This window comes from Zonotrichia albicollis, unplaced genomic scaffold (genome assembly GCF_047830755.1).
Source record: "Zonotrichia albicollis isolate bZonAlb1 unplaced genomic scaffold, bZonAlb1.hap1 Scaffold_254, whole genome shotgun sequence".
Classification (NCBI taxonomy): Eukaryota; Metazoa; Chordata; class Aves; order Passeriformes; family Passerellidae; genus Zonotrichia; species Zonotrichia albicollis.
Window position 1 is genome coordinate 2347664 of NW_027428428.1, and position 14950 is coordinate 2362613.

Genomic DNA, 14950 nt, shown 5'->3' on the forward strand with positions numbered 1-14950 from the left:
GTGGAGAGAAGTTTTTCTTGTTAAGTTTATAGAGAGTTTTTTACAAGAGGTAAAAATAGGTTGTTTTTTGTTCTTAGTTTTGTCATGGATAACAGTTGTCTGGTGATCTTTGTTATTGTGGTTTTTTTTATTGCTACAAGCTTTTTTACAGCTTGTTGATAAGTCATGTCAACTTAAGGGGTATTGTTTTAAAGATGAGCTGTTTAAAGGTAAATGTTTTTATTACTTTCTTTTTAAATTATTTTTATCTTAGACAATAGAGATCTTCTCTTGGGGATACTGGATTACTTTTTTTTCCCCCTGTTTAAACTCTTTGTAAAATTACAGTTATTTTAGCATTTATTTATTTAACATGCAGGTTTTTCTTTGATTAATTTGTAATATTTTTATTAATTTTAATTTTTTTATAGTTTTATATGTTATAAAGAAAAAGAGATATTTTATTATAGTTTATAAGAAGATTTTAGTTTTAAGACTAAGGTATTTTTTTCTTCTTTTTGGGGGGAGGGATTTACCTTTTTACTGACTTTTATGATTTTATGGGTTTTTTTAATATATATTATAAATAAATATATATATATATATATATATATAATATAATATATATATTTTTTTTTTTTTTTTAATTGAGGGAGGATTGAAGTATTGAAAGGATTTACACCTGACCCGCTGATAACTTGTGGAGGAAGTTGTGGTTGAGTTGTATTAGGATTGCTTTTATGACTGCTTTGGGGCTTTTTATTGTGTTTAATATTAGTTGTAGGGTTATTTTGTATGGGTTGTAGGTTGTAGGAGTTTTTAGTTTTAATTGTGTTGGGGGAGGGGATTTGATGGTAAGATTTTAATTGCTGTGGCCAGCTTTGTTCTGGTTGGGGTTTTGTAGCCTCTTTTGTTTTCCTGTTTGGGAGTTGTTGGGGTTTGGTTTGATGAGAATGGGGGTGATGGGGAAGGGGGTCCTGGGGAGGGGGGAAGGGGCTCAGCCCATGGCCGGGTTGCTTGGTTTGGTTTGGTTTGGTTTGGTTTGGTTGAGATGGGGGCTGCTGCTTCTTTGTTGACTGGAAAAGAAAGAGGAGGTTCCTGGGTTTTTTCATCTTTAACATATGTGTTTAAAAGAAGCATGTTCAGTATCTTTGTGGGTTAACAGATTGTCAGTTACACAAAATTTTTGTATTACTTTTTAAAATTCTTCTCATGTCAAACTACAACAGACATTCAATCAACAAATCCACATCTCAGAGCACTGACTTGGCCCATTTGACTTCACAAACTCTAAGCCTGTTCAGTTTCATGTTACTCAAAATCTACAGGAGCAAAGAAACATAAGAAGACATGGAAAGAGAGAAAGACAAAAAAGATACAGAGAAGAACACACTGAGCTACCAAACCCTGGATTCCAGCGCTGTTCAGATGGAAATTCCAAGAGGACCCAGGGTCAAGATGTGTGCTTGCCTTGTGGTCAGCCTTCAATTCCCCTTGGTCTCGCTGGGCCCTTCCCCCAGGTGGGACTTGGTCTCATTTGGTCCCTCAGGAGCTGGGCTGGGGCTGCAGAGGTGGCTGTGGAGCATTGCCTGTGCTGTGCCAGGACTGGCAGCCACTGCTGGGCTGGGATAGAGGCTCTGGGGGGAATTGGGGCTCCAGGGCAGGGCCGGGCTGGGGCTCCAGGGCAGGGCCTGGAACTGCCCCTTCCTCCCGCCACACGTGAAAAGTTTTGATCCAACAATCTCCTCCAGTCTTTCACAACAGGCAATGTTAGAGGGGGAACCCCAATTCTGGCCAGAGGCACCTGGCTGGGAAGGACGGTTCCATAGGAAGGAAAGCACAGAGACCCAGTGTTTGAAAAGCAGCTGAAAGGCTCACTAGGCCAAGGCCAGCCAGACTTGTCAGGAATGGCAGATTTTGTCTGGAAGCAGTCTTTGGATCTAGGGAGTTGTGGAGGTGGAGCACCAATCTCACCCATGGACACCTGGAGAAGCAGCACAATTCTTTCCCGCAGAAAGGAAAACACGGAGCCTTCCCCAGTGTTTTGGGGAAAGATGAGAGGTGACCCTTGCAAAACCACTGCCAGAAAAACTTGTCCTGGCAATATTCCTATGGGAACAATCCCTGGATAAAAGAAAGTTTGGAGGTGAAATCTCAATTCAGGCCATGGGTGCCTGGAGAAGAAGGAGAGTTCTTTTCCATCAAAAGGAAAGCACAGAGCCCCAGTATTTCAGCAGCAGATGAGAAGCGACTTTCAACATGCAAAGTTGGACCAGTCAGGCAGTCCATGGGAGGCAAAACCAGCCAGACCTGTTCTGTGTTCCCTTGGCTTTATGGTGCTCCATAGTGTCACACTGGCCCCTTGGTTCCATAAGGCCTCATAGTGTCACAATGGTCCCAATGATTTCATGAGTCCCTGCAGTGTCACAATGGTCTCTGTGGTTCCCTGTCAGGACCCAGGACATCCCTCTGGCTGTCCTGAGCAGCCAAGACCCCTGTCAGGGGTCTCAGAGACCCTGGCACAGAGCCCAAAATGCCCCTGTGGTTTTGATTATGACCCGTGGAGAAAATTACCAACCTTGTATGAAGATCAGCAAGCCACAACGTTTAAATAGAATATTAGTGAAGTTATCACAGGGTGGAAAAGTAGATTTTTGCGTTTTTGGTATGGGGGTTCAGGAGGCAAGATGGAGGGAAATAAGTGTGTCCAGCCTTTCTCCTTCTTCTTGGCTTCCATCTTCTGCTTCGGTGTTGGCACTTGCAGATTGGTTTAGAGTAGAAGCTCACTATCTAACATAGGTGATAGGTTTTGGAAAGTAATTGTAAACATTGTATACATAGTTTTTGTATAAAGACATAACACCGCCCTGTGGGCAGGCAGAATGCCTCGGACTGTCTTTGTGAGCTGACCTCGGCAGGGCACTAGAAAATTTTTAATAAATAAGATAAAATAAACAACCTTGAGACCGAGAAATGAAGAGCTCTGACTCCTTCTTCAAGTGCCGGGCTGGGAAAAGAGACTTTCAAACTTTTCTCGGGGTCACTCTGATAAGCTAATGATCCCGACAGTTCCCCAGGCCCCACAATGCCATGTGACTCCTCTGTTCCAAGCAGCTTGCAATGTTACAATGGACCTTTGGATCCTGGGGGTTTGTGGTGTCACAATGGTCTCCCTTTGGCTGCACAGTGTCACAATGGACAACTGATAACAGGAGGCCACTCTGTGTCACCCTGGAGCTTTGGTTCCATGCAGCCCTGCAGTGTCACAATGAACCCTTGGTTCAATGGAGTTCCACAATGTCACCATGGCCCCTCTGTTCTATGCAGCCCTGCAGTGTCACAATGGTCTCCTTTGGTTGCCCAGTGTCACAATGGACCACTGATGTCATGGGGCCTTGCAATATCACCCTGGACCTTTGGTTCCATGCAGCCCTGCAGTGTCACAAAGGCCTCTTGGTTTCACAAGGCCCCACGGTATCACAATGGTCTTCTTGGTTCTGTGAGGATCCCCAGGGTCACAATGGTCTCACTGGTTCCATGAGCTCCAGAGTGTCACAATGCTTTCCTTATTCCATAAGGCCTCACATTGTCTCAATGAGTCTATGAGTTTCAATGATTCTGTGAATTCCCTCAGTGTCAAAATGGACCTTGGTTCCATGAGGCTCTGCAGTGCCCAAATGGTCTCTCCATTAGGTTCTATGAGGTCTTGCAATGTCACAATGGATCTTTGGCTCCATGGGGTCTTGCAGTGTCACAATCGCCCCTTGGTTTGATGGGGCCTCTCAGCGTCACAATGATCCCTACATTCCATGGAGCCACACAGTGTCAGTACTGTCCCTTTGGTTCCATGAGGCTCAGCAATGTCACAGTGCTCTCCATGATTCCATGAGGCCTCACAGAGTCACAACGACCCCTTGGTTTCACAGGGCCACACAGTGTCACAATCATCCCTTGGTTCCATGGGCCCTGTGCTGCTGCATTCCCCCCTCCCCTTCTCAGCCCGCCCTGCCAGCTGAGAAATGCTCCTTGGGGCTCGGCCTTGGCCAACATCCCCTGGGCTCAGCTCCTCTGCAGCTCATCACAAACACTGTCTGCTCCAGGCACTGCTGCTGCCCAACCAGCTTCTGGTTTCTCTAGGAGCAGCCCTGGGAACTGTTTTTGTTCCCTCAGTGGCACAACATCCCTGTTCTCACACTGCCAAAGAAAGCTGTTGGTGCCAAGTGCAGCCAGGATGAACCATTGCTGTATTGAAGCCCCTCTCTTGGGGCCCTGCACACAGCGCTCCAAAAGGAGCCCTTGGAGCTCTCCTGGGCCAGCGACTCCCTCTGAGTGGGGCCTCTCCCAGCCGGGAACTCTCCCGTTTGCTGCACTTGGGGATCCTGAGCAACGACAGAGCCTGGGCCGATCCCCCCACTCCTCCAGGTTTAACCCTCCACCCTCTGGGGAGATGCCAAAGCATCCACAGGGAGCATTTCCTGCCCTCAGGGGAATTTATCACAGGTGCCTTGCACTGACTCTTTGTGTCTGTGTGCACACAGGAGTGCCTGTGCTGGGGCAATGTGGCAGAAATGCTGCTCTCTAAGGGGTTGGAGTGCCTTGGATAGCTGAGTCAGTCAGATAGCCAGTTATCAGTAAGTAAGGAGGTCTAAACAAAGTTAAATGCTGCTAAGAGTTGCTCTTTTTCTAAGTTGTTAAATTTAATTTATTAGCTAAGTTAAGGATTGTTAAGTGTAATTCCTCTGTTAAATTTCTAACTCATAGGTTTTAAGTAAGGTTAAATAGTGTTAAGTGCTGTTCTTTTGCTAAATTGGGGAGTTAAAGGTACCAGTTACAGTTAAGGAATAAGTTAAGTCCTGTTAAGTTTGAGCCCTGTTAAGCTTTTGGCCCATATTCCTTTTATTTTGCCCTCACTGTCCTTGTGTCTCACACATACCCAGGAAGAGTTCTTGGTTCATTTCTGGTTTGATTGACAGGATTTGATTTGGTTTTGTTGCTGCCTTATTTCCTTGGTGTGCCTGAAGTGTCCAGTCAGGAGCAAAGTGACTCTTGCCAAGGAACTTGGTGCTGCTGTCCCTTAATATTCAATCTGGTTTTGGCTGATCCCTTGCTGGGGATTTTTTCAGCACTCTAAAGCCCTCATTCGTAACAGGGTGAAGGAGCCCTGGCCCAGGCTCTGGCCCTGGGGGACACGGGGACGCTGCCGGGGGGTCCCTGTCCCCCTGTGCCACCCCCAGGGCCCCGTCCCCCGTCCCAGTGTCAGGCTCTGGGGTCGATCTCGTGGAACATCCTCTGGGGGAGGCTGCGGGGCCGGGGGACCCGGGGGGACCCAGTGGGACAGGGGACCCCGCTGTGCATGAGCAGGATTGGACTGCTCTGGGGGGAATTGTGAGGGGGGCCAGGGCAGAGTGACCTCCCCACTGACCTCACACAGCCCCTGTGATGTCACACAGCCCTTTTGCAATGTCACACAGTCATCTGTGATGTCACTGCCCACTCTGGGACATCACGCAGCACCTTTGTGATGTCACAGTGCCAGCTCTGGGATGCCACCTTGGAATGTCATGCACCTGCAGTGTGATTTCACAGAAGATTCTGTGGTGTAAGAAAGTCACTATGTGATGTCACAGCCTGTCCTATGATGTTACATAGCCACCCAGTGATGTCACAACCCACTCTCTGATGTCATAGAGCCAGCCTCTATGATGGCAGGATCTGCTCTGTGGCTGCTCATTCTACCCTATGATGTCACAGACAGCTGTATGATGTCACAACACCCTCAGTGATGTCACAAACCCCTCTCTGTGATGTCATACTGCTACTCTGTAATGGCACAGCACACACTTTCAGCTCACAGCCGTCTCTATGATGCCATCCAGCCATGCCATGATGTCACAGCCTGCTTTGTGATGTCACAGAATCCCCTCTGTGATGCTGTAGCTGCTCATTGACCTCACACAACAAACTCTGTGCTCTCATAGCCCTACCTGTGACCTCACACAACCCACTCTGTGCTGGCCTTGGCCTCTTGGGGACCACCTCTCATCTGCTTTCAAAACACCTGGGGGCCTGTGCTTTTCTTCTCATTGAAAAAAACATCTCTCAAGTCCAGGCATCCATGGCCAAAATTGAGAATCAGCCTCCAAAATTCCTTATATCCAAGGATAGCTCCCAGAGAAAAGCTGCCAGGTCTGTCCAGGTTCTCTTGGTTTCCTGAGAGCCAGCTCTCATCTGCCTTTGAAACACTGAGGCTCTGTACTTTTCTTTCTGTAGAAAAGAACTGTCCTTCTTGTCCTGATGCCCGTAGACAAAAGTGGACTTTGGCCCCCCAGATTCTGTCTTTCCAAGGATTCTTCCCTGACAACAGGTCTGGCTGGCCTTGGCCTCATTGAGGCTGCCTCTAATCAGCCATTGAAACACTGGGGCTCTGCCCTTTCCTTCCCATGGAGAACTGTCATTCCAGTCCAGGAACCCATGGCTGAAATGGAATTCCACCCCCAAAACTCGCTGAATATCTAAGGGTTACTGTAGGACAAAAACTGCTAGGACAGACAGGTTTGGCTGGCCTTGGCTTCTGGTGACTGCTTCTCATCTGCTTTCAAACCCTGGGGTTCTGTGGTTTCCTTCCTATAGAAAAGAACTGTCCCTCTTGTCCAGGTGCTCCTGGCCTCAAGCACTTGACAAATGATAGGGACATGGGAGCCCTGTGCTCAGTGGGGTGGGGAGTGAGGACAGCAGAGGAGAGCCCTGGAAGGGACTGAAGGGTGGTTTCAGAAATGGTGGATCCTTTTCACATAGTAGAAAACAGATAGAGAAAGAAAGAATTATTTCCAAAGGCACCAGAGGAAACCCAGACTGGACACCAGGATAAAGGAATTTCCCTGCCAGGGCAGGGCTGTGGTGCAGCACGTCCCCAGCAGGAGCCTGGAGCAGCCCAAGGCTTTGTGTGGGCAGGCAGAGGCAGGCAGGAGGCAGAGCTGTCAGCAAAGGAAGGGCCCAGGCAGGTGGGGCAGCCGGGGGATGCCGACAGCCTGCAGGGACAGAGGCGCAGGTTAGCTCAGGATCAGAGACACCTTCGCCTTGCTTGTCCCCACCTGTCATCACTGCCTCCAGTGTTCTGCTCTACCCGGAACTAGGGGACATTTTCACATGAGTTGTGTCCCTCAGTGGGTCCCATTTAAAGAGAATTTGGACTTTGAATCTGATTTTGAGTTCTTGAGAATTTCTTTGAGCACACACTGAGGCACTGAGTCTGATGCAAAGAGCACCAAAGCCCCAGAGGGTCATTGAAGTCCATGTGCTGTGTCAGTGCTGCTGAGCTGGGCCGGGCTCCTGGCCCAGAGGCAGCTCCTGGCAAGGGCAGCGCTGCAGAGAGACAGCTCTGGCCAGGAGCAGCTCCTGTGCACAGCCCAGCAGGGCTGGGGCACTGCCAGGGCCCCTCCGGGACACCAGCAGGGCACAGACAGAGCTCACAGGGGCTCAGCACTGGCAGGGGCTGTGGGGTGTCCCGGAGGATGCTGTGTCACAGCAGCACCTCTGTGGCTGTGTCATAGATGCACAGAGCAGCTGGGATGTCAGCAAGGGAATATGTGACTGCACAGAATGGGTTGTGTGAGGTCACAGATTGGGCTGTGACATCACAGAGTTTGTTGTGAGAGGTCATTGAGCAGCTACAGCATCATAGAGAGGATTGTGGGACATCTCAGACAATCTGTGACATCATGGCATGGCTGGATGATATCACAGAGCAGGCTGTGATGTCAAAGTCTTCTGTGACATTACGGAAGACTTACACACTGGGGAAGGTTCCATGTTCTTCTTCCCATGGGAAAGACCTGTGCTGTTTCTCCGGGTGTCCATGGCTGAGATTGGGCTTCCACCTCCAAAATTCCTTATATCGAAGGATAGGTCTCAGACAAGATCTGGCATAACTGACAAGTCTGGCTGACCTTGGCCTAGTGAGGATCTTCAGACTCTGGGCCTCTATGGAAAAAAAACTGTCCTTCTTGTCCAGGTGCCCATGGCCAGAATTGGGGTTCCACATCCAATATTCCCAATTGTGAAAGACTGGAGGAGATTGTCGGCTGAAAAAATTTCATGTAGGGAGGAGGAAGGGGCAGGTCCAGCTTTGCCCTGCCCTGGAACCCCAATCCCCCCAGAGCCTCTATCCCAGCCCAGCAGTGGCTGCCAGTCCCTGGCACAGCACAGGCAATGCTCCACAGCCACCTCTGCAGCCCCAGCCCAGCTCCTGAGAGACCAAATGAGCCCAAGTCCCACCTGGGGGAAGGGCCCAGGAAGATCAAAGGGTATTTCAGGCTGACCACAAAGCAAGCACAAATCTTGGCCCTACCTACTCTTGGATTTTCCATCTGAACACAGGTGGAATCCAGGAGTTGGTAGCTGTCTGTGTGCCTCTCAAAATCTTTTTCTTCTTTCTCCCTTTTTGTGTCTTCTTCTAATTCCCTCCTCTTGCAAATTTTGATTAACTTAAAATTAAACAGGCTGAGAGCTTGTGAAATTGAATGGACCAAGGTAATGCTTTGAGAAGTGTTTTTGATTGATTCAAGGTTGACAAGTGGTTTTGATTGATTTGCCAAAGTTTCTCTTTTTCTCTAAAGTTGCCAGTAAAGGCTGTTTTATTGTTTAACCTCTTGAAGATCTCTTGTTGGTATTTAACCTGTACATCCAACTCAGAGTACACAAACAATTGTAATTAATTTTAAATTGCTCCTTGAGAGAGTCATCTGGGGGATGGGAGTCAGGGCTTGTGTGTCCTGCTTGGCCCAGCCCAGGCAGGGCTTTTCCAGCCACATTCCACACTCCATTGCCCAGCTGGAGCCCCTGGTGCCTCTGAGTTGTGCTGCCCCAGCCCCAGGGACGCTCTCCTTGTCTGCCCATTCCCCCACGGTCTCTGGGCAGGCATGGCCTCAGTGGGGGCTGCTGACATTCTCAGCACCTTGGAGGCTGCTGCTGAATTTCACAGCTGCAGAGGCTTGTTCAGCCTTCAGCTCTTCAGTGCAGGAATTCAGTGTCCTAGGGCTCATTAACATTCAGAACACCTTAACCAGGCAAGCCTCTGGGAGTCATTTGAATTAAGTTTCCAAATCTTTTGTGGAAGATACAACAGATTTCTGTAGTGTATTCAAACTAGAAATATTCTATTTAAAGAAAGAGTGCAAGGGGCCACTGTGACACTGTGGAATCAAGCAGACCCCTGGGAGACCCTAGGGACAATGGAATCAAGGGGCTATTGCTCCATTGCAAGGACTCTGGGAACTGCGGGAACAATTGTGACACTCTGGTGCCCCATGGAACCAAGGGTCTCTGGTGATACTGCAGGATCTTGTGCCACCAGGGCTCCATTGTGACGTTGCAGCACCAAGGAATTCCTTGTGGCACTCTGAGGCTTCATGGAGCCAAGAGGCCTCTGTGACCCTGCAGGGCCTTGTGGAACCATGCAGTGCATTGTGACAGAGAAGGACCTGGTGTCATGATGGGGCCATTGTGACACTGCAGGGCCCCATGGAACCAAGGGGCTAGTGCTGCTCCTCAGGGACTCCTGGAATGAAGGAAACATGTTGGACACCGTGGTGGCTCTTGGGACCAAGAGGCCCTTATGACACTGTGGAACCAAGGAGAGCATTGCTGCACTGCCAGACCTCATGGAATCCAGGATCCATTGTGACACTACAGGGCCTTGGGGGACCAAGGGCGATTCTGACACTGCAGGGCCCATGGATACAAGGAACTTTGTGACACCAAGGGGTCCCATGGAACCAAAGGGACATTGTGACACTGGGAGGCTTCATGGACTCATGGAGACCATTTGGACACTCTGGGGCATCCAGGAACCATGTAATACCAAGTTGTTTGGGAGTGTTGATCTGCTGGAGGGTAGGGGGGCTCTGCACAGGGCCCTGGACAGCCTGGATCCAGGGCCAAATCCAACAAGGTCAGGTTTAACAAGTCCAAGTGCCAGGTCCTACACTTTGGCCACAACAATCCCTGCAGTGCTACAGGTGGGAGACAGAGTGGCTGGAGAGCGGCCAGGCAGAAAGGGACCTGCAGGGACTGATGGACAGCAGGCTGGACATGAGTCAGCAGTGTGCCCAGGTGGTCAAGAAGGCCAATGGCTCCTGGCCTGGATCAGGAATAGTGTGGCCAGAAGGAGCAGGGCAGGGATTCTTCCCCTGTGCTCTGCACTGGTTGGCCACCACCTCGAGTGCTGTGTCCAGTTCTAAGCCCCCTGTGATGAGCAAAAAGAACAAATTGGTTGCAGGAAAAAGTAACGAAAGCAAAGGTAAAGAAAAGGAAATGCTCAGTGCAGTCTGGGAGTTGCTACCAGGCAGCCCTGGCTCTGAGAAACAGCATCTGCAGTGGGACAGGAAACTCCCAGCTGATGGGAACAAACTTTCTGGCTGATTGCAGAGGCCAGGACAAAGCTGAGTGGTTTCCCTGGTGTCCCCCAGCCCTTGCTGGCCCCAGGGGCTGATGGCATTTTTGCTCCCTCAGGTTCATGTCCCCACACCAACAGCATGGGGGTGCTCCCCCTGCTGTGTGCAATGCAAACAGGGGCTGCTGAGCCAGTGCTGCCGTGTCTGTGCCTGCAAGGATGGGGCACCTGTGTGAGCTGGGGGAGAGGCCAGGGCTGCAGAGGGAGGATGTTGTTGGCAGCTCCATGAGGATGCTCTGGGACGCTGCCCTGGGCTGTGCAGTGCTCTGGGGATGGATCAGCCCATGCTCTGCTGCTCCTTCCCGTCTGCCCAGGGCCCTTGCAGAGCCCCAGCCATGCTGTTTGCCCCCAGCCTGCCCACGGCCAGCCTGGGGCTGCTCACGGGGCTTTTCTGTGCTGAGCATTGGCCTGGCCGTGTTCTTGAGAGAGCCTGGGCAAGGAGCCTGGAGCCCCCAGGGCCTGGGCTGAGGTGTCAGCGCTGCCCCAGCAGTGCCCATGGCCTGTCCCTGCTGCAGCCCCGGCACTGCCACCCCCAGGGCTGTGCCCGGCTCCGAGAGCACTCAGGCCCTGCAGCAACACCAGGGCCACCAGGGCAGCGAGGCAGGGCCACAGCAGCAGCACTGGCAACACCAAGTGCTGCTGCTGCTGCTGGGCACAGCTGCTGGGCCAGCACTGATCTGCCCCCAGCTCTGCACACAGACATTGCTGCTGCAGCTCCAGAGAAGGCAACAAAAGGGCATCTCTGCAGAAAACTCTGCTGGGAGATCCTCTAGTTTCTATACATACACCAGGAGTACTCACTCTGTAGCCATAGGGAAGTTGAAGAGAAACAAAATGAGAAACGGCACAAACAATGACATTTCTTTGTAGATAGCATGAAAAACTAAAACAAAGGAAAAAATGCCCCACATCTAAACCAATCATGTATGACAGGTGACTTTGATTACAACTGATTTGCAGAACTTTGCCAGCAGTTTAATGTTCCTGAAAGCATCCAGTCATCAGTCTCCTCATTGCAATCTTGAGCTCCTGGTTCCTCAGGCTGTAGATGAGGGGGTTCAGGGCTGGAGGCACCACCGAGTATAGAACTGAAACTGAAAGATCCAAGGATGGAGAGGAGATGGAGGGGGGCTTCAGGTGAGCAAATGTGGCAGTGCTGAGGAACAGGGAGACCACAAATAGGTGAGGGAGGCAGGTGGAAAAGGCTTTGTGCCATCCCTGCTCAGAGGGGATCCTTAGCACAGCCCTGAAGATCTGCACATAGGAGAAAACAATGAACACAAAACATCCAAATCCTAAACAAGCAGTAACAACAATGAGCCCAACTTCCCTAAAGTAGGATTTGGAGCAGGAGAGCTTGAGGATCTGGGGGATTTCACAGAAGAACTGGCCCAGGGCATTGCCATGGCACAGGGGAAGGGAAAATGTATTGGCTGTGTGCAGCAGAGCATTGAGAAAGGCACTGGCCCAGGCAGCTGCTGCCATGTGGGCACAAGCTCTGCTGCCCAGGAGGGTCCCGTAGTGCAGGGGTTTGCAGATGGACACGTAGCGGTCGTAGCACATGATGGTCAGGAGGGAAAACTCTGATCCAAGGAAGAAGAAAATCAGAAAGGCCTGTGCAGCACATCCAGTGTAGGAGATGTTCCTGGTGTCCCAGAGAAAATTGTGCATGGCTTTGGGGACAGTGGTGCAGATGGAGCCCAGGTCAGTGAGGGCCAGGTTGAGCAGGAAGAAGAACATGGGCGTGTGCAGGTGGTGGCCGCAGGCTACGGCGCTGATGATGAGGCCGTTGCCCAGGAGGGCAGCCAGGGAGATGCCCAGCAAGAGGCAGAAGTGCAGGAGCTGCAGCTGCCGCGTGTCTGCCAGTGCCAGCAGGAGGAAGTGCCTGATGGAGCTGCTGTTGGACATTTCCTATGGTGTCTTGGCATGGGGATCTGTAAAAAAAGTAACCATGGAATAGTTTGGTTTGGAGAGGACTTGAAATATCCCAGCACAGCCTGGGGTCACTTTCCTACCTCTGCCTGCCCAGGGCTCTGCTGCCTGGAGCTGTCCCTGCCAGCAGCTGCTTCCCTGTGCCCAGGGCTGGGCCCTGCCAGTGCTGCCAGAGCCCAGCCCAGCCCTGGGGGCTCAGCTCTGCCCTGCAGACCCCTCCCAGCTCAGGCACTGCCCAGGGGCAGCTCTGGCTCTGCAGCCTCTGATGGCAATGCCAGAGCAACCCTGAGGAAGCTGGAAAAGCAACAATGATGCTGCCTTTGGGTACCTGTGCTGATTGCTGTTACTGCCTGGTTTATTCAGATCACAGAGAATTTAATTTTCCAACGGCAACTGAGTGATGAATATCTATGTGCAATTTCCAACCTAGACCAGTCGATTAGAAAAAGCAGGATTTTCCCTGTTCTGCAGACCCTGCTTCATTATGCTCCGTGTAAAATCTACTTGGAAATGTTCTGCAGTCAAATGCGATGCTGGGAGCAGTCCTGAACAAAGCAGCATCCTCCCCACACAAGGAGAACATTTCCAAGCCTTACCAGCTGTCTCCTCCCACCCAGATCTTGTCCCCCAGTGCTGGGAGCAGCTGCCAGGGCTGGCTGAGAGCTGTCCCTGGCAGGCAGCAGAGTCCCTGCCCCAGCACAGTGCCCTGGGCTGCAGGACCCTGCTCTGCAGGACAGCCCTGGGCACCCCTGGCTGCTCTGCACAAGAGACAATCAGAGAATGTCCTCACGGGGTCTGTAGGCATTGGGATGTTCCAGCTTTTGGAGATGGCTCCAGGAGCTGCAGCTGCATTGTCCTGCAGCCAGAGGTTCCTGTGCCAAGGGCTGGCAGTGATTCTGCCCCAGGCACTTCTCAGCACCTTCCCAGCCCTGACTGATTGAAGCTCTCTGTGCCTCTGTGCTGTGCCCGGGGTGGCTGCAGGCAGTGCCCCAGCCCTGCTGGGCTGGCAGAAGAGCTGCTCATCAAGAGAAATGTGCTTTTGAAGCTCTTCTTGGTTACCAGGAGCTGCCTCTGTGCCAGGAGCCCAGCCCAGCTCAGCAGCACAGACACAGCACAAGGACTTTAATGAGCCTCTGGGGCTTTGTGCTCAGGCCCTGAACATCAGTCCCTGAGAGGGAGCTGAAGAAACCTCTCGAGAACTTCAAGGCAGAATCCAACCCCAAACCTTCTTGGACTTTTAATGGGTCCCACTGAGGTTAACGACTGAGAAAATGTCCCCAGGCCCCAGGTAGTGCAGCGAACTGGAGTCAGTGATGACAGGTGGGGACAAAGAGAAGACAAGTCTTGGTGCCCTGGGGCACAGCGGCAGGGTCTGTGCCACCAAGGGCTGTGAGGAGACACCTTGTCCTGAGGCACTGGGGCCTCCTGGCACAGCCCCAGCCAGGCTGGGCACTGTCATCCCCTTGTCCTGCCCTCAGCATCCTCCCCTAGCCCACATCCAATGTCCTCACAGATCTGCTGGAAGGAGTCCATCGGGAACCTGGGTCAGGAATGGCTCTGGGGGCTCCTTTATTCACCCTGCAGGGACTGCAGGTTTTTCAAAGGACTTCAGGTTTGGCTTTTGCCTTGGAGTCTCTAAGAGGTTTCTGCAATAATCATGGCCTCCAATTATCTGCTGTAATTAGTCCCTGGAGAGGCTTTGTCAGTAACAGCACTCAGTGGGGCTCATTAATACTTAAGGGTACTTCAGTTTTATAAACTACTTGGTGTTTCCCTTTTGATACAGACTATGAAAAAGATTGTGCAGTTCCAGCCTCTAATGTCTCCTTTAATGACTCCCTTGAGAGCCTTAATCTGTAATGACACTTAGTGGGCCATTTATGCTTCAGGGTACTTCAGTTATTTTAAGGTACTTGGTATTTCCAGTTTGATACAGACTCTGTTAGAACTTTGTACAATCATGGCCCCAATTATCTGCTTTAATGGGTCCCTTGAGAGCTGTGTACTGACACTCAGTGGGGGTCATTAATGCTTTGAGATATGTCATGGTTTGAGCCTGGCACAGAGCCAGTGCCCCCATGAAAATGCCTCACCCTGGTGTCTGCTGTGAGATGTGACCAGGAATAAGCAAAACAGGCTCCAACTTAAACATAAATAACACTTTATTACCTAAAACTACAGGGAAAAAATAGGAAAGACTATAAGGAAAAGAAAAAAAAATTGAAAACCTTACAAAAACCACTTTTCCTCCTCCCCACTCCCTAACTTTCCCAATCCAATACATTCTCTCAAAACAACTGCTCAGCCTTGGCCCCACACGTTAGTATACTCAAACTGCAGTTCATGGAGAGGAAAAAGGAGTCCTTCTTGTTCCATAGGCTTTTCCTGGAAACAGTGAAATCCCGGATGCTTCTTTGTCACTTTGGCACCGCCCGGAAAGTCCATTTGCCGCTTGTGACATGTTCCTTCCATGCTCAGTGCTCTCACCACCGAGACATGGCCAGAACTGCTTTTAGGGTGGTCTTTCAAGGATGCCTTGTCTCACTCCAAAAAGGCACAGTCTCTGCTTTTGGGACAACTGTCCCCCCC

The 14950-nt window shown here is 50.8% G+C and overlaps 1 protein-coding gene and 1 long non-coding RNA gene across 2 annotated transcripts in view; one reads left to right on the plus strand and one right to left on the minus strand.

Annotated features, from left to right (window-relative positions):
- LOC141727738 (uncharacterized) overlaps positions 1 to 14950 on the plus strand; it is a 667665-nt gene that overhangs the window by 454063 nt on the left and 198652 nt on the right. The gene's annotated exons all lie outside the window — the stretch shown is intronic.
- LOC141727747 (olfactory receptor 14C36-like) lies at positions 11405 to 12337 on the minus strand. Its single transcript, XM_074534032.1, has one exon. The coding sequence runs from the start codon at positions 12335 to 12337 to the stop codon at positions 11405 to 11407; it is 933 nt and encodes a 310-aa protein (XP_074390133.1).